We start from the raw sequence: 22,046 nt of genomic DNA, 5'->3' as shown, positions 1-22,046 counted from the left end.
TGGAAGAGCAACACTGCTATTATTACCACTATTATTTTCCTAAGGGCTCGGGGCGGGGAGGGGAGCCGCAGCCCCCTCCGCACGCCGCCGCACCTCGCTCGCTCGGGGACAAAAGCTCGGGCTGGCGGCGCAGCGGGGCGGGCGGCGCGTCCCCGCGGCCGCTGGACCGGGCGGGCCGGGCCGGCCGGGGAGGCGGGGAGGCGGGCCCCGCCCAGCTCGGCCGCGGGCTGTCAGCGCTGCCGCGCCCCGCGGGTCCCCGCGGCCGCCGCGTCCCCGCCCGCCGGCCGCGCGGCGCCCAGGTGTCCTGCGGGAGGCGTCCCCGCGCGGCCAGCCGCCTCCCCTCGCGAGCGGCCGCGGGTGCGCCTCGTGCGTCTCGGAGAAATTTTCCTCCCCACGCCCTGCCGGCTGTGTCCGCCGCCCTCCCGGCTCCGGCTCCTGCTGCTTGAACCATGTCCGCCAGGGGTGAGTGGGGGACCAGGTGGGCGCCGTCCACGGACCCCCCGCCTTCCCTGCAACCGGGCCCGGCAGGTGCAGGAGGGCTGCGGGCTGCGAGAGCCGCGCTGGCCCCAACCCGGCCTGAAACTTTGGCTTCGGATCCCTGGGCTCTGGGCTGCGGGCGACTGGGGAGGGGGGCGGATTTTGGGGAGGGGGAGAGTGAAGCGGGGGTGGAAGGAAGCCCTCGCCCTTGACCTTGATCCGCGGATGTGGGCGAAGCCTGAGGGCCAAGGTCGGTGTCCGGCTCACCTGTACCAGCTGCACGTCTGGGCTGGGAGGGCTTGGGGGATGGGCTCGCCGCTGTCCGCAGCGGCCTGGAGGGCTGGCCCGGAGGGAGGAAGAGGCTTTTTTTTTTTTTTCCCCTCCTTTCTTGTTACCATTTTGCAGCTTGATTATGGAAGGAATCCAGGGCTTAATGCAGTAAGATTTAAAGCTGCAGTGCTTACACCCTATTTTAAAAAAAGTAAATTCCCTACCTGTGCTCCTCTGTGCATGCATCTCCCCTCACCCCCAGGGAGTTTCTTCCTGGAGTGAAACGATTACGGCAGGTGAAACTGGGCGAAAGAAGAAAAAAAAAAATCAGAATTGCTTTTCAGGCGAGAGTGAAGGGAATGTATTCCTTCCTTACCATCTGGAGCCAGTGGTGATGCTGAGAGAGTGGGTTAGTCATAGTTCAGTGGCTGCTACTATGAGTGAAATATTAAAGAGATCAAGTCATTGTGCAGCTTGCCAGCAATGAAAACGAAGTGACTCGGTCGCTTTGCCATAAGCCTTTAAGGAAAATATTGATTATGTTTAGAAAGTATATTTGCAAAGCAAGAATTATCACCCCTTTTGATACCCTGAAGCTTTAAGAGGAGTTGCAGAGTAATTTTTTTTTTTTGACACTGAAGGGTTAACCCTGCTTTTTGAGGGGAGTTTAGGTGTTTAATAACATGTGTTGCTTAATTCAGTGCTGCTTTTCAAGGTTCATTCTGGGGCATATAATGTATAAAATAAATTCTATCCAGGATATTTAAACTCCTTTTTGAACACACTGGTCTTTGCTGGTCTGGCAATCTGGTTGGTTGGTTCCTTACCTGGAAATGTGGCGGTACCAGCTGGGTGGAGTGATAGAATTTAAATTTGTAGATTTCAGGCCACAGAGGTGATATGGGACCCTGAGAAATTACCTGCCTAGTGATGTCGAAAAATTTGTGTGTGTTAGAGAAAGAAAAAAGAGGGTGGAGCAAATATGATTATTGGGGACTGGGTGTATGCGGGATCTTCAAAGTGATTCCAGCTGTATGATCACTGAATTGTGTTCTAAGACAGAAGCTTTTGGTCCTGAGTTCTGTCCTAAGTACAAGGAAGATGTGATTAGTTCTCATAGGTTGTAAAACTCTCTGTGATCAGAGCCCATCTCTGATGCAGTTTGCACCACTCAGAGCCCTTAGTACACAAAACATCGCACACCGTAAGAGCCAAGTCACTACCGCAAACCTTGGTATGTCCTAGAAAGAGCATCAAGTTCATTAGGTAACCACCCCCGCCCCCCCCCCCCCCCACCCCGCAGTTTCACCTTGTCTCTGGTCCCATCTGTTACAAGCTCTCTGTGGTTTATCCGAAAATATACAATGAAGATGGCCTCAGTGATTTCAGAGGCTAGAGCTCTGGCTTGAGTCCTGGTTCATGATTTTGTTTTTGAACCTGGTTTCAAACATGATGATCTGGAGTTGGACACAAATCTTTCACTCAATAGTCTTGTTTCTGCTTCAAACTCCATGTTGATTATCTTGTACTTAACAGTTTGAAGTCTGACTCATATTGCAGGGGGAGGAAAAAACATGATAAGTACTAGTAACTGCATCCTTAGTATGTGTCAGGTGCTTCACAAGTATTTTATCAGTTAATCCTCACAAACAGTGAATCAAGAGATACTGTTATTACCTCTCCGTTTCAAGGTGAAATGAACTGAGGTTTTGAGAGATTGTGTAATTTGCCTGAGCTCAAACGGTTGGTTGATGGAGGATCCTGTTTTCTAGCCAGATCTGTCTGACTTCTGATTAGTAGAAGGTCTAGCATAGTAGCTACTGAATTAAGCTCATGTGGAAAAATGTCTGTTTACCATTTATTTTTTATGAAAGATATTTTCAGAACTGAACTTCACTATGCTTTTGTAATTCAGTATCTACTCTCATTTCTAATCCTGAAAGTAGAGATAAACTTTTATGGTTTTGTTATGTCCACTTAAATATCTAACTTATCATTAGGAAGGTCTTTAGATAGTGGGAAAGATAAATCTTATTAATTTAAAAAATATATTAGCTTATTTCTAATATCTAGACTTATAGGTTATGGTAAGGGTAGAAGTTTTTTTTTAATTGAAAACACTGAAACTGATTGAACCTAAAAATAAGTAATTTTATTAAAATATTTTAGAGTGAAAATATTTTAAATTCATTTTCTCTTTAAGATATAAGGTGAGTACTAAAATTTGATTCATTAATTTAAACTAGCGAAAGATAGTCTTAAATTCCATGGGAGGCCAGCTAAGACATTCCCCATCATGTGGTCTTTTAGAATATTATCATCAAAAAGTTTTAACTTGGTGTCATATTTTTGCTACTAGAGACCAAAAATGGAGCTATCATATCTTCATTTTTGAATTGACAAACTGGAGAAAATTGTAGCACTTAGAATAGTGTTTCTGAACTTGGGTAGAATTATCCAGGTAACCTTTTTAAAAGTGTGGATTCTCGGGCCTCATTCCAGGTCTAATGGCTTGTAAAGTCTAGAGGTAGAGCCCAAACATCCATAAACTATGTGAAAAGCTCTCCAGGTAATTCTTAAAATCATTAGATTAGAACAGGATCAAAGAATCATCTGGAGTATTGTTAAACATGCTCTTACCAGGGTTCTGCTTCAGATCCACTGAATTGGAATATTCAGAGACAGGCCTGGAAATCTGAATTTTTTAACAAACTTCAGTTGATTCTTGTGTACCAGCCAACTTGGGGGCTATTGAATTGAAGCTTGTTCCTTTTAACTCCGGGTTTTGTATCATCCAGTAAGTTTTGAAAAAAAACTGTTTTTGAGTTATAAAAGTAATATAAAATTATCAATATATTAGTATAATCAAGATATATCAATGTATGAATGGATATATTAAATATTTAAATTATAAAGTATTTTAGTAAAATTTTCAAGCAGAACTATGTTAATAATGAAAATTCACTATTTTTACTCCCTATAAAATCCTCAGACTTATGCATGGCTATCATTGCCTCTTGGGTATCCTTTCTGGCATTTTCTATCTGATTAGATTTTGGTTTAGTTCAATAAATATGAAATACTTATTCAGTATAAGACACATGGCAGACAACAGGCACTATACACAGAAGAGATTGCTCATGAGCCTATTAGTTTTGCAGAAGCTTTAGTCTTGAGAAAATAGATCCAAGTGTGTGAGGAAGAGTCCGTAGCACTGCCAGAGAAGTAACTCACAGTATGTATGCTCTAGCAATGTTAGATCAGTCTTGCTATCTCTGTTTTCAGAACTTAAATAAAACCAGGAGCAACCTGGATGCTCACTCATTGGAGAATGAATGACTAAACCATGGTTCATCCATACTGTAGACTGTTATGCAACTGTTAGAAAGAGTGAGTTAGATCCATTTGTGTTGGTCTGAAGTGATGCTTATAATACATTATAAGTGAAAAGAGCAGTTTTATGATTTTATATATATATATAACTATATAATGTATGATCTCAGTTCTATATTTTGTGAAAAATCTCTAACTATGCATATGAGTGTGTGCCAGGAGCATAGAGAAAATCATAGAGCAGTATACACCAAGCATTTAACAGTGGTTAAAAAAAGTCAAGGATAAGGAGGGGAGATAGTTGGCTTTCCTTTGAACACATCTTTGTGTTGTTTGAGAACAAGTAGATATAACTTTAAAAGATTGAGTTGTTGTTCAGTTGCCAAGTCATGGCCTACTCTTTGCAACCCCATGGACCTCAGCATGCCAGGCTTCCTTGTCCATCACCAGCTCCCAGAGTGCTCAAACTCATGTTTATTGAGTCAGTGATGCTATCTAATCATCTCATCCTCTGTCACCCCCTTCTCCTCTTGCCCTCAATCTTTCCCAGCATTGAGAGGAAAGTCAAATAAATAAAAAATGTTCATTTCATTTATTCATTCATTTATTCAAGTCAAGGATGTAGATCTGCTTTCATTTATTCAACAAACAGATGTTATGTGCCAGCAGTCAGTGACTAGGACACAGCATGTTCCCTCAAGGAGCTCACAGTTCTGTGGGGGAGACAAATACATACACACTATTTATAAAAGGATGTGCTGAGTGTGAGAGAGAAAGAGAGAAAGTGGGCTGGAGAGAGAGTTCTGATGATAACAAAGGAGTGACATCAAACGCAGCCATGGAGAGTGAGGACCATGAGATCAGGTGAGGCTTCCTGAAGAAAGCAGGGATCTTTCTTGGAGAATGGCTATAACCAGATGAAAAAGGATGGGGTGGAGGGAAGGTCTTTCCAGAGAGACTCAAGCATGAAGGAAACAGTTCTATGTGTATCAACCTGGAAAGCACATAGGTGCAGGATGGCATGCTTGCTAGGGAGAGGGGAGCCAGGTCTCAGTTGAGTGAGGAGGTGCGGCACACTTTGTGGAAAGGTTGAGGAGGTAGACGTTTTCGTTTACACAAGTGTGGTTCCAGGGAGCACAGTGGAAGGAAGTCAGTAGTGGATGAAGGGTGTGCAGGAGGAGGGAAGAAGCACGGGGCAGGGGGAGTGAGGGGAAGAGGAAATAAGGGAGGCTGAGTCCTCTGTCCTGTCCACGACTGTGACTGCAGGAATGAGAGAGATGGTTGGGCATGGTTGGCCTCAAATGTCTTAATTTGGGCATGAACAGCTCTGGCTGCAGAGTAAGCTGAGACCCAGGCAGCCCCGGCTGAAAGGCAGAGAGGAGGTCAGGCCTGCCCACTCCAGTATTCTTGCCTGGGAAATCCCACGGACAGAGGAACCTGGTGGGCTACAGTCCATGGGGTCGCAAAGAGTCGGGCATGACTGAGTATGCATGCTAGCCAAGCCCTCTGCTGGACAGTGGCTTTTCCATAGGCCTGGGGCACGGTGGGACTCCAGGAATCAGAGCTGTGCTCGTCTTTGCTGATGTCTTCTTCAGCTTCCAGGCTACAGTAGGCTCAACAAACATGAATCTGCTAATCCATAAAGTGGAGACTTCCATTGCATTTCTTCTTTCTCTTACTTCTTCCTCTAAGTCTCTCTCTGTTATACCTCTAGTTGCATCACTCTACCTTTATTTCTTCCATGGTGATGTTGCAATGATTAATGCACTAAGAGGGCTTGTTTGGTGTTACAGGGGAGCTGTTTTTCTGGCCTGAATTAGCTAGAGCTTTTCCTTTCTTTGCGTTCCAGAACTCTCAAGCAATTTATCAGACTGAAATAAAAGGAAAATATATTTGAAATTCACGGTTAGCCATTATAAATTTTGATATTAAAAAAAACAATACACTATTTTCTGCACTTAAAATAAATGAGTTCCAATTAAATAAATAGATTTTTTTTTTTACATGAGAAGATTAGCTTTGTTTTTTAAAATTATTTTTTTGGCTGCACTGGGTCTTCATTGCTGCACATGGGCTTTCTCTAGTTGCAGTGAGCAGGGACTACTCTCTAGTTGCCGTGTGTGGGCCTCTCATTGCGGTGGCTTCTCTTTGTTGTTGGAGCATGGGTTCTAGGATGCATGGGGTTCAGCTGTGGCTGTGGGCTCAGTAGTTGCAGCTCAAGGGCTCTCGAGCACAGGTTCAGTAGTTGTGGCACATGGGCGGGCTTAGTTGCTCCACAGCATGTGGCATCTTCCAGGACCAGGAAGTGTATATTATTAAGTGATCCTATTTTTACATGCACATTACTAGTTCCCTCAGTTCTAGAGAGGAACAAAACAGCACTAATTCTGAGTGCCCTTTAAAATGGAAGATGAAATTTTGTAAAATTTATGAAATAATCTCTTTGAGATGGTAAATTAGTCTTCATCATCTTTTATGGGAGAAATATTTCTTTTTTTATGAGCCTGTGGATTCACGTTCTTCTCTAACTTAATCCACCGTTAGTGTCTATTAGCATAGGTAGTACTGATCATTCGATACAACTAGGCATTTTGTTGCTCCATTCACAAGGGACTACTTTTTAAATCCTGAATTGTGTGGTGCCATTATCTGCTTAATCCCTGGTTTCTGATTGTTCAGTAGCCAAATGAAAAAGAATGTGAGTGATCAGTATTTCACCCTGGTAAAGCAGCAGTCTCTAGGAATATCCATCCATCCACCCATCCATCCATCCACCCATCCATCCATCCATCCATCCATCCATCCCATAGACATTTATTGAGCCTCCTTAGAGTTGATAATAAACATCATCAAATGAACAGCTGTATGTCTATATTTATCAAATTTTATGATGTCACTAGGAGTTGACATGTTGCCTACATTGTCCTAGTGTGGTGGGGTTGTTGGTGGGGTCGTTCTCTCTCTAAATGTGTAGCACTAATCACCTATAACAGCTCATGCCAAAAAGCAGCTATTTTCTTCATTTTCCCTGCAGATTTCTCGATGTGTTTTGAAGCTTTGTGGTCCCCACCTGCAGCCCATCTTGGTGAAAGTGTGGCAGGGTTGAGAATGTCCCTATGACTCTACCCCGTGGATAGAGCAACCCCTTTGTTTCCCTTAGCTTCTCCTGGGGCCCTTCCAATTTTAGCTCATGTTTCCTCCCCTACAAGTTAGGGAATGCTCTTTGCTGCCTTAGTAAATACCTCATGATTTAGAGCACAAACATCATCATTCTGTCACAGACAGCAGCCGGAGGAGAAAACCAATTTGCTTACAAACTGGAGAGGAAATGGCTGTGGAGTAAAGAGTGGGGGAGTGGGAGGGGGAGATGGAGAAGGAGGGAAGGAGATAAAGGGAGAGAGAACATGAGAGCAATAGGGGATGGATATAGATTAAACAAGACTATTAAAAACTGAAAATAGAGATAGCAGATTTGAGTATAACAGATTTGCTAGTGTCAGTTGAATTATCACATTTTTCTTTATTGAAAATGAAGTAGAAACTAGTGGAGTTGAAATTTGTGTTAGATATACACAGGATTCCACAATTAAGAAAATACATACCTTTTTTCCTCTCCCTTCCCCCAAGAACAGAAATGCCAGCTATTTATCTGAAAATTTCTTGGCAGCAAGCAAGAGGCAGTGTGATGGGTTAACTCATGCTCATTCAACCTTCTCCACTGATATTTAATCAGTTAATGTTTATTGAACCTCTTTTCTAGAGCAGCCAGATTTATTCTAAATCTATTCCTGAACTGATGATGCTAATAAATTAATGAATTCATTTAACAAATATTTATTGAGCACTCTGGAGTGAGGACTGTCATGATTTTGAGGGAGAGAAATATTACAAGGTGTTAGAATTTGTGATTGAATGAGGTTGGAACAAATAAGGCTGATCGATATTTGTTGCTAACGGTTGGTCTAATGTATGTGTATCACATAAGTTATCATCCAAATGGGATACTCCTGTCTAAGAGAAATTCTAAACCTGATGGAATACTGGGACAACAGGTATAGAGTGGGGCTATCTCCTGCAAATTGGGACTGTGCCCTTCCTAACTAGTAAAGTTTCCAGCCAGTATGCGTTTTGGTGTCAGCATATTCCTCAGTCTCAAAGGATAGAATTTTTGTCAGTATCTGATTATCTGTATATAGTGTTAGCTATGTTGTATATTAGCTACATGAAAATTTAACTTAAGTCCTAGACTGGTCATTTCCTCCCCATCATTCCAGCACATTTCTGAGCAGTTTTCTCTCATGGGAAGTTGGTATGCTCAGGTATAATTACCATTGTTCTAGTCACTCAGTGGTGTCCGACTCTCTGTGACCCCATGGACTGTAGCCCACCAGACTCCTCTGTCCATGGGGGTTCTTCAGACAAGAATACTGGAGTGGGTTGCCATGCCCTTCTCCAGGGGATCTTCCCAACCCAGGTCTCCTGCATTGCAGGTGGATTCTTTACCATCTGAGCCACCAGGGAAGCCCAAGAATACTGGAGTGTGTAGCCTGTCCCTTCTCCAGTGGAACTTCCTGACCCAGGAATCAAACCAGGGTCTCTTGCATTGCAGGTGGATTGTTTACCAGCTGAGCTACCAGGGAAGTCCGTAATTACCATTATAGACTAACAATAACATTTGATATGAAGTTAAACCCAAATGAATTTTTAGAAATTTTTGGAGTAATTCACACGATAGTTTTCTTCTACTGAGATAAATTATCTAGAGAAGGAAATGTTTAGTGCCTTTCGTCCTCTATAGTCATTTAAAATTGAGTGGCTCTGGGGACTTCCCTGGTTGGTTCAGTGGTTGAGCCTTCACCTTCCAATGCAGGGGGTGTAGGTTCGATCCCTGATTGGGAAGCTAAGATCCCACATGCCTCATGGCCAAAAACCAAAGCATAAAATGAAAGAAATATTGTAACAATTTCAATTAAAAACTTTAAAAATGGTTCACTTAAAAAATAATCTTTAAAAAATAGTAACATTAGTGGCTCTGTTTCTTTAGTTAGTGCAATCTCAAAGCATCTTTAAAATCTGTAGTCAAGTCTACCTGTGGTTGTTCTTGGACTCACTACCTATTTGATGGCTCTCAGTCAATGTATTTAAGGTCTGTTTCCCCAGTACATTCTATTATTTTATTGGAAAATTTATCTAATATGTATTTTCCAGTATAAAGAAATTATCTGTATTTTGTTTTATAATTACTGGGTGGGCAAGTTCTTATTTAGTAGATGTACCCATGAAATCTTTTGTATTATTCAGTTCTACATTAGGATAAAAATGGAAGCAGAAAATTGTGGGTCAAGCACCTCCAAATTACTTGCTGATTGATTAGAGGTCATATGATTTTGGTTCTTTGTTAGAAAATTTCTTCTTTAGGCCTGCATGAGGAAGAGCTCTACATGCATAATTATTGTCATCACATCTTAATAAATCAAAGTGATTTATTCTGTGCCGTGTATTCTTTTTGCCAGCTCTTTAACTTTATTGCATATGAGAATAATATTTGATGGTATATATGTAATCACATTGGAGTGAATTTATAGATAGTTTTTCCTAAAGAAAATACCCTCTAATACATTTTGCTTAAACCATGTCTAAGGTCTTTACCCATGCTTTTCTTTCTCAACTTATTGAGAATTCATTTAAAAAAACACATCCACAACAGGGTAGCCGTCAGAGAACTGACTGGTAACAATGAAGGGAAATGAGGACAATGAAGTAAACAGCTATTTCTGGCTTTTAGCTCCAAATAGGAATGAACAGAAGGAGCGGAGTCCCAGAGTCTGGGGAGAGGAGGGTGGGGAGGAAAGCCATCATTTTAAAAAGTTTAAAAAATGGAGAAAAGAAGTTTAGGTTGGCAGTCTCTAATGGCTTCTAGGGAGAGGTTTTGTTGTTGTTGTTGTTCTTGTTCCGTGTAGAACAAGGGAATCTTTATTTTGATTCATTTAAGCATTCAGGTGAGAAATGAGCATGAACACCAGTAATGGTTTAGTTTTTTCATCAGTTCCTTAACTGCTGTTTATTTTAGGAGAATCTGTTTGGTGGTTAGACACTTTACATAAACTGGAGAAGTGGAGTTGTAAATAATGTATTCATTTTTCTGATCTTTCTGTAAGTATTAGCTGAACACCTACTAAGTGCCCAAGTTATTCCAGGTGTTGGAGTGGGATAGTCCCTTACCAAATAAACCTGTAATGGGACAAGTGGTAATAAAGTGCCATGAAGAAATAAAAAGAAGAGTAAGGAGGAGAGAAGAAGTTGGGGAGATGAAAGACAAGGCAGGTGCTATTTTACTTGGGATGACAATGGAAGGCATCTTTGATAAAGTGGTGGGTGAGCAGACCTGAAGGAAGTGAGAGGTCATGCAAATTCTGGTGAAAGGGTTTTCTAGGCAGTGAGATGAGCAGTGCAAAGGTGTTGAGGTCTATGTTGTGTGTGTGTCCTTGGACCAAGGGAGGCCAGTGTAGCTGGATCAGGGTCTGAAGGGGAGAGATGAAGTCAGAGAGTTAGGGAGGGGGTGGTATGTCAGATTGGTCTTTGCAGGCCATGTGAAGGCTAGAGTTCCTCTGAGTGAGACTGAGTGAGGTAGGAGGTCTTTGGATAGTTCTGAGCAAAGTTGTGACATGATTTGATATAGTTTAAACAGATCACTTGGTCAACAATATAGAGAATAGATTACAGTGAATAAAGATAGATGCAGGAAGACCAGTTAGGAGCTTATTGTAATGGTCAGAACAGGAGAAGATAATGACTCAGACCAGGTGGTAGGAAAGCAGCTGGTGAGAAGTCAGTGGATTCTGTAAATCTTTCTAAGAAAGTGCTTTTTGGACTTGTGGATGGGAGTAAAAGAAGGGGGAGAATTGTGGGTACCTCTCTTTTCTCAGCCCCTGGAAGGATAGAATGGGGAAGAGTGTTGAACAAGCAGATTTGTGGGATGGGGGAACCAAGCATTTTGGACATTTAAATTTGAGATGTCTGTTAGGATTCTGAGGATATTTATTATGTCCATTTTATAGAGACAGAAAATGAGGCCTAGAGAAGCAAAGAACTTGCCTGATACCATCTAGCTGATAAGTGGTTGATCCAGGATTTAAATTCAGGTCTTGTTCATGCCAGAGTGTGTATTATCCACCACAATGCTGCCTCTTTACATTAGGCTGAAATACATGCCAGAAAAATAATGTATCTAGTTTTTACCTCCTAATTATGATTTCTCATTATATAATTTTCTGCATTTTAAAACATGGCTTATGTTTAAGGGGGGAAAAAACCATCAGTCACATTATCCCAAATTCTACTATTTATTAGTGTTATCACTGTTAGCATTGCAAAAATGCTACTGAAATATGAAGAAGCATATTATGGCATTCATTCATTCATTCATTTGATCTGATCATTGAGTGCTTGTGATAAGCCAGACTTGGGGGTAATAATTGGCTCCTCCACCAACAGAGCTCCCAATGAGGTTAAAGGCATGTGTCACCAACTCATTAGAAAAGACCCTGTTGCTGGGAGATATTGAAGGCAGGAGAAGGGGGCGACAGAGGATGAGATGGTTGGATGGCTTCACTGACTCAATGGGCATGAGTTTGTGCAAGTTCCGGGAGTTGGTGATGGACAGGGAAGCCTGGCATGCTGCAGTCCATGGGGTCGCAAAGAGTTGGACATGACTCAGCGACTGAACTGAACTGAACTGAACAGAACGTTCAACACAGTGTGACCAGTGGTGATGGTGGGACGTGTAAGGTGCCGCAGGAACACAGAGGAGGGAGCTGGCTCCATCCTGACTGGAGGTGGGGCCAAAGTAGACTTGACAAGCCAAGTGATGCTGAAATGGGGCCTTAACCAATGAGTGCCAAATGGGAGAGGTGCTGGAAAAGCATTTCAAACATAGGAAACAGCATGCTTTTAGAATTTTAAAAATAGTAGTTAAGCATATGAAACATTAAGACATTTGAAATGAAATGTAACATAAAGGAGCAACATCAGGAAACTGAAAGACTACCCTGAGAAGAGATGTAAAGATTTAAGTCACTGAAGAGACCTACTGTGCTCTTGGATAACAAGATACCATATTGTAAGCATGTTCATTTTCCCTAAATCTCTCTGTAAAAGAAATGAAATCCTGATTAAAATGCCTACAGAATCTTTTTTTAGAGACCTGGCAAAGTGATACTATTATTCATTTACAAGATGCCTGTGTGTGCTCAGTCGTGTCTGACTCTTTGTGACCCCATGGACTGTAGCTCGCCAGACTCCTCTGTCTGTGAGATTTTCCCAACAAGAATTCTGGAGTGTGTTGCCACTTCCTCCTCCAGGGGATCTGCCGGACCCAGGGATCGAACCCATGTCTCCTACATTGGCAGGTGGGTTCTTTAGCACTGTACCACTTAGGAAATTCTGAAAAAGAGGTGTAATTAAGGGAATCTACCCTACCAGCTATTAAGATGTAATATGAAACTACAATAATTAAAACAGTTAAGTACTGGAGAGAAATTAGAATAGTGGAAAAAGATTATAGAGTACAGTGAATGTATATATGCAATTTAGTTAGAGTAAAGTGGCATTTTAAGATCATTGTGAGAAGAAAGATTCAATAAATGATATGGGTACAACTGGCTATTTAGAAAAAAGAAATCTGGGCCCCTTAATTCTTACATACAGGCACACACAATTCTTATTGTATTAAATCATTAAGTGTAAAATAAATGAAACAATAGGTGGTCCTAGAAGAAAACACAGGTGAATTTATAGCTGGAGGATGTTAGAAGATTCTTGATCTTTTCTACAGGATACAAGGCTTAAACATCCTTAAAGAAAAGGTAGATACATTTAACTACATAAAAATATGAAAGAGTTCTGTGTGGTTAAAAATACCTCACCCTGCCTCTGCCTTGTATCACATGGCCCCTGCAGGGCTGAATTGACCTGGCCATCTACACTGAGGAAGTCCAGACTGCAGAAGTGGCCGGAGAAGAGGCTGAGGCCGGCAAGGTGGGGGTGGGGGGTAGTCCTGGGGCCTTTTAGAGAGCGTGGCAAGCGCTTGGACAGTGTCAGTGTTGGGGTTCACCTGAGGACCTCTCTGAAGTTTTACTTTCGGCACAAAGCAGGCTAGACAGATTCTGAGAATGGTCGTCACCCCTCGCTCCCCAAACACAGAGAGAGGGTTTTCAATACCAAGTGTAGGGGTGCAGCGACGCGGACGGCAGAGCCCCTGCCTCGCAGAGGCCATGTTGGACATCGGTTTGGTAACCAGAATCGGAAGGCCATGGCTGCTCCCACTCTTCCTGCTTTTCAGAGCATTGACATTCCTTAGGCGAGTGACAGTTGTAGGAAGGACACTAAGTGGTCGTCTACTTTAAGGTTAATCCTAGGCTACCCAGGACACTGGCTCACCCTTACCACGGAGAAGAGGGGACACGGTGGGACGGCTGTGCTCCTCCTGAAAAGGGGGCAGGGGAGCGTTCAGAGCCAGGCTAGAACCGGCCGTCTAATGAACTCATTTATCTCGGCCTTTTCTCCTCCCAGAGCCAAGCTGCCTAACGTGATAAAGAATATTTACCTTGCGGGTGTTCTGAACATCTGACTTAAGTGAGCCTCCTGTTAGTGGTTCTTGGAGATTAGCCGGCCTGTTTCTCTGAATCCCTTTGATTAAATCAGCGCTTGCTCGGGAGGCATCCTTTTGCCCTGGTTTCTCTGCTAATAAGCACATTTTGAACTTGGTGGTACACCCTACTCTTCCTCTAACAGTTACACTTCCTTGCCCCAGACTGTTTCATTTTAGTGTCTAATCCAGTGATACTAACCTGTGCAGAGTTGTCTGAATGGCTCTATCCTCTCTTGTTGTTGTTCACTCGCCAAGTTGTTCACTCGACTCTTTGCGACCCCATGGACTGCAGCACACCAAGCATCCCTGTCCTTCACTATCTCCTCGAGTTTGCCCAAGTTCATGTCCATTGAATCAGTGATGCCATCTAACCACCTCATCCTCTGTTAACCCCCTTCTCCTTTTGCCCTCTGTCTTTCCCAGCTTCAGGGTCCCAGCATCCTCTCCTAGGCTTTGAATTCTAGGAAGCCAGAGATTGAGTGTTGTAAGTGCATTCCCAGATCCTAGCTCCACCCCAGAGCTGTAAGCTGAGTAGATATTTAGTGAAGAGTTACTGAGAGGTTGGGAGAAGAAGGGTTGCCGTCCATGAGATCCACAGTCTGGTGAGATCTGGTGAGATATGAAGGGGGATAGAGGAATTTCTCAGTCCTTTTGGTTGAACCCTTAAGTTGGACATGACTTGAAAGTTCATTTCCTCTTATGCCTCTGCTCTTAAACCTGATCAAGGACATAGTTTTTCCTACTTGAAAAGGAGTGTTTGACGTGCACATTCTAACTCCATCCTTTGTGTTCTTCAGTGGGCTGAGTTCTGGGAGCAGCGAAGCTAGACTCTGATGTGGTTGCTCTGATGGGCAGCTTCACCCCTCTTGCCCCTGCGTTTCATATTCCTGCAAGGTAATGTGTACCCCAGGGACCCTGACCCTCTCCCCGCTTTACTCTCTTATACCTACACTCCTCATTCCCACCTGTCATGATGCTCTGGGATGTGCAAAGATGCTGGGGTATAGATTGGGTGTGTTATTGTGTTGCCCACTGTACCTTTCACTACAGATTAGTCCCCTTCAAAGTGTCCTTCAGCTATTTCCAAGAGTTTCCTAAGGTATTGTCTCACGTGTCTTATGTTTGGACAGCAAGCTTGGCTGCAACCCTGCTACCTTGGTGTAGACAACAGTGTAGACAACGGCCTTGAGCACTGCTGTTTTGCTGGGGCTTCTGGTCACCTCTTCCTCCCCCATCCAGTCTGGCCATAATCTCCTTGAACTGGTTTGAGCTAAGCATGGCCAGAGATGCTTTGCCAGAGTGTAACTGAGATCGAGGTGTAATTTAGAAAACTAACTGAAAACTAAAAAGGTAAAAGCTTCTTTCATAATCCTAAGAGCTATAGCATCACTGTCCAGGGAAACTCTTTTGACTGAAAAGAGATCAAACCAGTCAATCCTAAAGGAAATCAACCATGAACATTCCTTGCAAGGATTGATGCTGAAGCTGAAGCTCTAATACTTTGGCCACCTGATGGGAAGAGTAAACTCGCTGGAGAAGACTCTGATGTTGGGAAAGACTGAAGGCAACAATAGAAGAGGGCAGCAGAGGAGGAGATGGTTAAATAGTATCACTAACTCCATGGACATGAATTTGAGCAAACTCTGGAAGACAGTGAAGGACAGACGGGGAAGCCTGGCATGCTGCAGTCCATGGGGTTGCAAAGACTTGGACACAACTTAGTGGCTGAACTGCATCAACAACACACGCATATGTGTAGATTTAAAATAACAATCTAAATAGCATAAATGAGAATGGAAAGGTCCTCATCCTCTGAAGTAACCATCATTACCAGTTTCTTGAGATTTTCTTCTTAAGAAAAGTTTTGTGTGTACTAGGATATTAAAATCAACCTATTACCTATAAAACAATGATCTGCTTGCCTATTTACTTAAAAACAAAAACCCAGTTTGCCTTTTTTCACATAATTTATTGAAGTTGCTCTACCTTGGTATCTACTGATACAGCTCATTTTTTTTTTAGTGACTGCACAGTGTTCATGCAGATGGTTGTACCACACCTGATTTGATAGTCCTTTTTGATAGGTATTTTGCTTGTTGGCTTTTATACATGCTGCTGCATTGAGCATCTTTGTGCATATATCTTACTGAGATTTTTAGAGCATGTTATGGTTTAGTTGCTAAGTTGTGTCTGATTCTTGCAACCCTGTGGACTGTAGCCTGCCAGTCTCCTCTATCCGTGGGATTTTTCCAGGCAAGCATACTGGAGTGGGTTGCCACTTCCTTCTCCGGGAGATCTTCCTGACCCAGGGATCGAACTTGGGTCTTCTGCACCGCAGGGGGATTCTTTTAGAGATAGCCACAGGTGCTGGCTATAACTTTTAACGAGGCTTTACTGATGGTTCAGAGAAAGTGGCGAGGGAGCGTGGTCCCCTGTGTGGTTGACTTCCTCTGGGCTCTCTCCTATGTGTATCTCTTGCCTTGTGCTGGTTCAGTCTCCACCCAGTAGGAACAGCCTGTTTCTCCAGCACTAGAAAATGTTACAGACATCTCCTTTATTTATATAAAGGGACAGACCACTTCTAGCCTAGAGGAAAAAAAAAGAATATATATTTTTTCCTTACTTCATCTAAAGCCAACCTTGTTGCCTGTTGCAGGATTCGTTTTCTCCTGAATGATCCATGGATTTTAGGATAACAGATTCACAAAACAGTCCGGTGCTGATACATTTCACAGAGGCTGGATCATTTATCCTTATTCATGATCACTCGTTACCCTCGGTTAAAAAATTAAACCTGAAAATTAATTCTCTTTAAGACCGAGTCCAAATCGCCCCACTTACAGATAATCAAATTGGCAGGCTGTCCACAGGAGACAGTATATTCTGGTGGGAAGAGTTGGATGAGGAGCTGAGAGATTGGCGTTGTATTGCAGCTCTGCGTCTCCAGCTGTCTGGTCATGGGCACACCATACAACAGACCCTCACCTCGAAGCCCCTGTTTCCTGTTCCCGCCTATTCCCTATATGACCTCAGAAGACTCTTCTGCTACCAAGTCTTGAAATCAGAAATGAATTTCCAGATCAGATGATTCAGTTTTGCTTTGATTAAATTCCTGTGAGGCTTCACTCTTGGCTGGAGTTTCAGCAGGCAGGAGCAGAGATTAGCAGCGTCTTATGTAAGGCTACTTGGGCAAACGGGTTGGGAAGGGGCTGGCTGCCATCTCAAGTCATGGCATTAAAATTTTAGGCGGCTCTTGCCATTGCAAGCTGTGACTGCTGATTTCCTAGGAGAGCTGATAGAATTTCCAGGAAGCCTGTGGTGGGTTTGGTGTTCTGAAGCCAACAAAAAAAAGAGAGAAAACTTTGCTAGTGAAAGGAGAGCATTGTTTTTTTAAAGTTTGGTTGCTGTAAAATGTTTTTAATGATGCTGATAGCATATTCTGATCAAGGAGCCGAAGTCTAAAACTAACAGAAGGCTTTCTTTACTCTTTGAAATGGTGATATGTGATTCATTAGGTTGGTTGGATGAATTTATTTGGGAACATTGACTGATAAGGCTTAATATGAGAATATCATATCTAACTTACAAGGGAATTTAAATACCAACTTTTGTATGGAGTAGAAAGAACTAGAAAAATATCAGTATCTTCTTTTTTTCCTTGCCTCTTTTTCTTATTTCTGGTACCAATCAATCAAACAAAAATTACCAAATATTTATTGGTAAAGAGGAAATGCAGCTGACTCATTGGAAAAGACCCTGATGCTGGAAAAGATTAAAGGCAAAAGGAGAAGGGGATGGCAGAGGATGAGATGGTTAGATAGCATCACTGACTCAGTGGATGTGAACTTTGAGCAAACTCTGGAAGTGAGTGGAGGACAGGGGAGCCTGGCATGCTACAGTCCCTGGCTGGGGTCACAAAGAGTCAGACACACCTTAGCGGCTGCACAACAGCAACAAATCAACAAAAGCAGAAATGCAAGTTTGAGAAGCGGGGGTTTCCTACTAGAGTATGTGTTCAGAGCAGCTCCTGCTTCCCCGACGTGGCTCTTTGACTGTACAGTGACACATCAGGGGCTATTTCAATTTTCTTTTTTTGAATGAGTTTGGTCGTTAAGGTAGCTTCTCCATCAACCACTTCTGTCTTTAGACGCATGATGATCAAATTATGCAACATCTTTCTCGATTAAGAAAAGGAAGTCAGGGGGAAAGACTCTTACACACTAATTGGCTGTTTTTAGAATACACAGTGATTTCTACTTTGGTATTATTCATTACAGAAGAAAATATTCCACAGAAAACTGAAGTTGGGATGCTAAATGTAATTAATAACATATGACTTTAATGTCAGGACAAGTTTTATTTTGAAAAAAAATTTTGACTGTGTTATTGTCTAGGTCATAAAACAGGAATGACATTCAGTGGAAATATATTTCATTAATAGAATGCTAGAGGAAAAATGTTTTCTAGGAAATTGTTGTTGTATGTAATATGTGTTTAAAATATAGTAGAATGCTTTTGGATGTTATGAATATTGATGCTATAAAGCTTTGGCAGAAGGGATGTGTTCTATCTGGCTTCGACTTTGTTGAGAATAATATCAACAACATTTTTTACTTTCTTAACCTTTTTTTTCAGATTTATTTCCTAGTCATCATTTGAGTTTTTTATTCTGCCTAAATTAGACTATAGATGTAAATGCACTTCCTAAGTAGAGTGTTTAAATTTGCTTCTCTAAAGGAGTTTTGGTCTAATGTTGGAGAGGATGTGGAGAAAAGGGAACCCTGGCATACTGTTGGTGGGAATGTAAATTGGTTCAGTCATTATGGGAAACAGTACAGAGAGAAAACTAAAAATAGAAGTACCATATGATCCAGCAATTCCACTATATCCATTTCTAATATATACAAAAAATGAAAACACTAATTTGAAAAAATACACGCATCCCAGTGTTCATAGCAGCATTATTTACAGTAGCCAAGATATGGAGCAACTCGAGTGTTCATCAACAGATGAATGGATAAAGTAGATGTGTTTTATATATATATATATATATATATGTATACATATATAAAATGTACACTGGAATATTACTCAGCCATAAAAAGCATGAGATTCTGTCATTTACAACAGCATGAATGGAGCTAGAAAATATTATGATATGGAAATAAGCCAGATAGAGAAGGACAAAAGCTTTATGATAACACTTATATGTAGGATCTAAAAAATAATACAAATGAATGTATAAAGCAAAGCAGAAACAGACTCACAGATATAGAAAGCAAACCAATGGTTACCAGAAGGGCAAGGGAAGGGAGAAAGGGCATAATAGGGGCATGGGTTTAAGAAATACAAATAGCTATGTATCACATGGGCTTCCCTGGTGGCTCAGATGGTAAAGAACTTGCCCACAATGCAGAAGGCCTGGGTTCAATCCCTGGGTTGAGAAGATCCCCTAGAGAAGGGAATGGCTACACACTTCAGCATTCTTGCTTGGAGAATTCCATGGACAGAGGAGCTTGGTGGGCTGCAGTGCATGGGATTGCAAAGAGTTGGAACCAACTGAGCAATTGACACTTTCATTTTCATGTATCAAATAGATAAGCAACAAGTATATGTTGTATAGCACAGGGAATTATAGTCACTATCTTGTAATAAGATTTAATGGGGTATAATCTATAGCGATTATAGATTATAGTCTATAGTGAATAGATAGTGAATCACTATCTAATATCTAATATCATGTTCTAAATCAACTATACTTCAATTAAAAAAAAGAAGTTTTTTTTTAAATTATTCAGACTTTTATTTTATTTTATTTTCATTTATTTCCATTAGTTGGAGGCTAATCACCTTACAATACCGCAGTGGGTCTTGTCATACATTGACATGAATCAGCCATGGATTTACATGTATTCCCCATCCCAATTCCCCCTCCCACCTCCCTCTCTACCCAATCCGTCTGGGTCTTCCCAGTGCACCAGGCCCGAGCACTTGTCTCATGCATCCAACCTGGGCTGGTGATCTGTTTCACTATAGATAATATACATGTTTCGATGCTGTTCTCTTGAAACATCCCACCCTCGCCTTCTCCCACAGAGTCCAAAAGTCTGTTCTGTACATCTGTGTCTCTTATTCTGTTTTGCATATAGGGTTATCATTACCATCTTTCTAAATTCCATATATATGTGTTAGTATGCTGTAATGTTCTTTATCTTTCTGGCTTACTTCACTCTGTATAATGGGCTCCAGTTTCATCCATCTCATTAGAACTGATTCAAATGAATTCTTTTTAATGGCTGAGTAATATTCCATGGTGTATAGGTACCACAGCTTCCTTATCCATTCGTCTGCTGATGGGCATCTAGGTTGCTTCCATGTCCTGGCTATTATAAACAGTGCTGTGATGAACATTGGGGTGCACGTGTCTCTTTCAGATCTGGTTTCCTTGGTGTGTATGCCCAGGAGTGGGATTGCTGGGTCATATGGCAGTTCTATTTCCAGTTTTTTAAGAAATCTCCACACTGTTCTCCATAGTGGCTGTACTAGTTTGCATTCCCACCAACAGTGTAAGAGGGTTCCCTTTTCTCCACACCCTCTCCAGCATTTATTGCTTATAGACTTTTGGATAGCAGCCATCCTGACTGGTGTGTAATGGTACCTCATTGTGGTTTTGATTTGCATTTCTCTGATGATGAGTGATGTTGAGCATCTTTTCATGTGTTTGTTAGCCATCTGTATGTCTTCTTTAAAAAAAAGTTTTGGAAATGATTTAAAAATGTTGGGTACATCACCACACTGATGAGGACCCTAATGTAGATAATTTGATAGGCTTGACTTTACTTGAGAAACAAAATTCATGGATACTGTTACCATCTGAATAGCAGGAGCAACATTTTAGTTAACACTCTGTCTGTCATCTAGTACTTTCATTCTGGAAATATTTATTAAGCACCTGCTGTCTTAGGAGCAGTAGATGCAGCAGTATATAAAAAGATATAAAGAAATTCCTTCCTAGTAGGTGCTTTCTAGAGAGCATACACTTTGTTATTTTATTTATGTAAAAATTATATTTGTGAAATATAAGTACAACATTTAGCATATCAGGTGGTGATGAATGCTCTAGAGAAAATGACGAAGGGGCAGAAAATGGAGAGTGCAGGTTGAGCTTGATCAAGGAAGGCTTCTTTGAGATGACATTTAAACAGAAGGAGGAGAAGATAATACCTAGAGTAAGAGAATTCTAGGTGGAAGGACCAGTGACCGGAACCCTGAGTCAGGAACATGCTTGGAGTTTTTCGGACACAGTGAGGTTAGTAGAAGAGAGAGGTCAGAGAGCAGTTTGGGGGACCAGTCATGTGCTGTCTTGTGAACCAACAGAAGGACTTTGAGTGAGATGGGCATCATTGAGTTTTTTGAGCAGACAAACACACTCAGTTAAATGTTGATCTGAACCAAACATACCTTTAAAGAAAACATAAAACCCTGACCAGTGGCTTTGGCTTGCTTATTTGTGCAGTATTTGGTCATCTCTGGGCTTTGTGGGGTGTGTGTGTGTGTGTGTGTGTGTGTGTGTGTGTGTGTAGGGCCAGGACTAGGGTGAAGGGAGTAAGACTTGACCCTTAGCATGATGCCTCCTAATTTTTGCACCCTAATCACCTCACTCCCCTCACCTTAGTCCTGCCCTGTGTGTGTTTATTGTTTTCATTTGTTAATAACTATATGAATAAAACTTACCTCTGGCTACTGTTACCTTTGTAGCGAGCAAACAAAGCATATATCCTGTACCACAGATCACTGACATTGTTGGAACAAGAAAGAAGCAAATGGAGCCAATGCGTAATGGTCATTGCCTTGCATTTGGCTTAGAGCACTTCATACAGTCCAGAAGAATAGCCAGGGGAGGAAGGCAAACCCTTCCTTCTGTGGTTTCAGAAAGGAAAAGCTGTAAAGCCAGATAACCACCTCATAAAGGGTGTGACCAAGCTTAGAAATCAAGATGTCTGATGATAAATCATTATATTCTCAAGTATACCCATGAATTTTGGGATGGTACATCTATTAAGTCATTAGGCAGTCATAAGAACAGCATGCAATTCGAGCTAGAAGCAGGTCCCCCTGGGACAGAGATTATGTGCAGAAGTGACTGCTGTCAAAAATCTCAGCTGCCATCCTTGCCTGATCTTTTATGATATTCACCAGGATATTTTATTTTATTTTTTGGAAAGCAGACAAAATGGAGGGAAGAGATAAATTTATTGGACACACACCCTGAACAGAATAAGAGACAGGTACGCACAGCAGATACAATTTCTGAAGG

The 22,046-nt window shown here is 41.8% G+C and overlaps 1 protein-coding gene across 1 annotated transcript in view; it reads left to right on the top strand.

The window, feature by feature from the left end:
• Positions 1 to 297: 297 nt before the first annotated feature.
• Positions 298 to 22,046, top strand: part of ABLIM1 (actin binding LIM protein 1) — a 322,565-nt gene continuing 300,816 nt past the window's right edge. Inside the window, exon 1 of the mRNA XM_043927043.1 lies at positions 298 to 462. Within this exon, the coding sequence (XP_043782978.1) occupies positions 450 to 462 (13 nt within the window). The 5' untranslated portion in view covers positions 298 to 449. The remainder of the gene's footprint in view (positions 463 to 22,046) is intronic.

Source organism: Cervus elaphus, chromosome 15, assembly GCF_910594005.1.
Source record: "Cervus elaphus chromosome 15, mCerEla1.1, whole genome shotgun sequence".
Taxonomy (NCBI): Eukaryota; Metazoa; Chordata; class Mammalia; order Artiodactyla; family Cervidae; genus Cervus; species Cervus elaphus.
The sequence above is the reverse complement of the archived record's forward strand: the minus strand, read 5'-3'. Positions and strand labels throughout refer to the sequence as shown.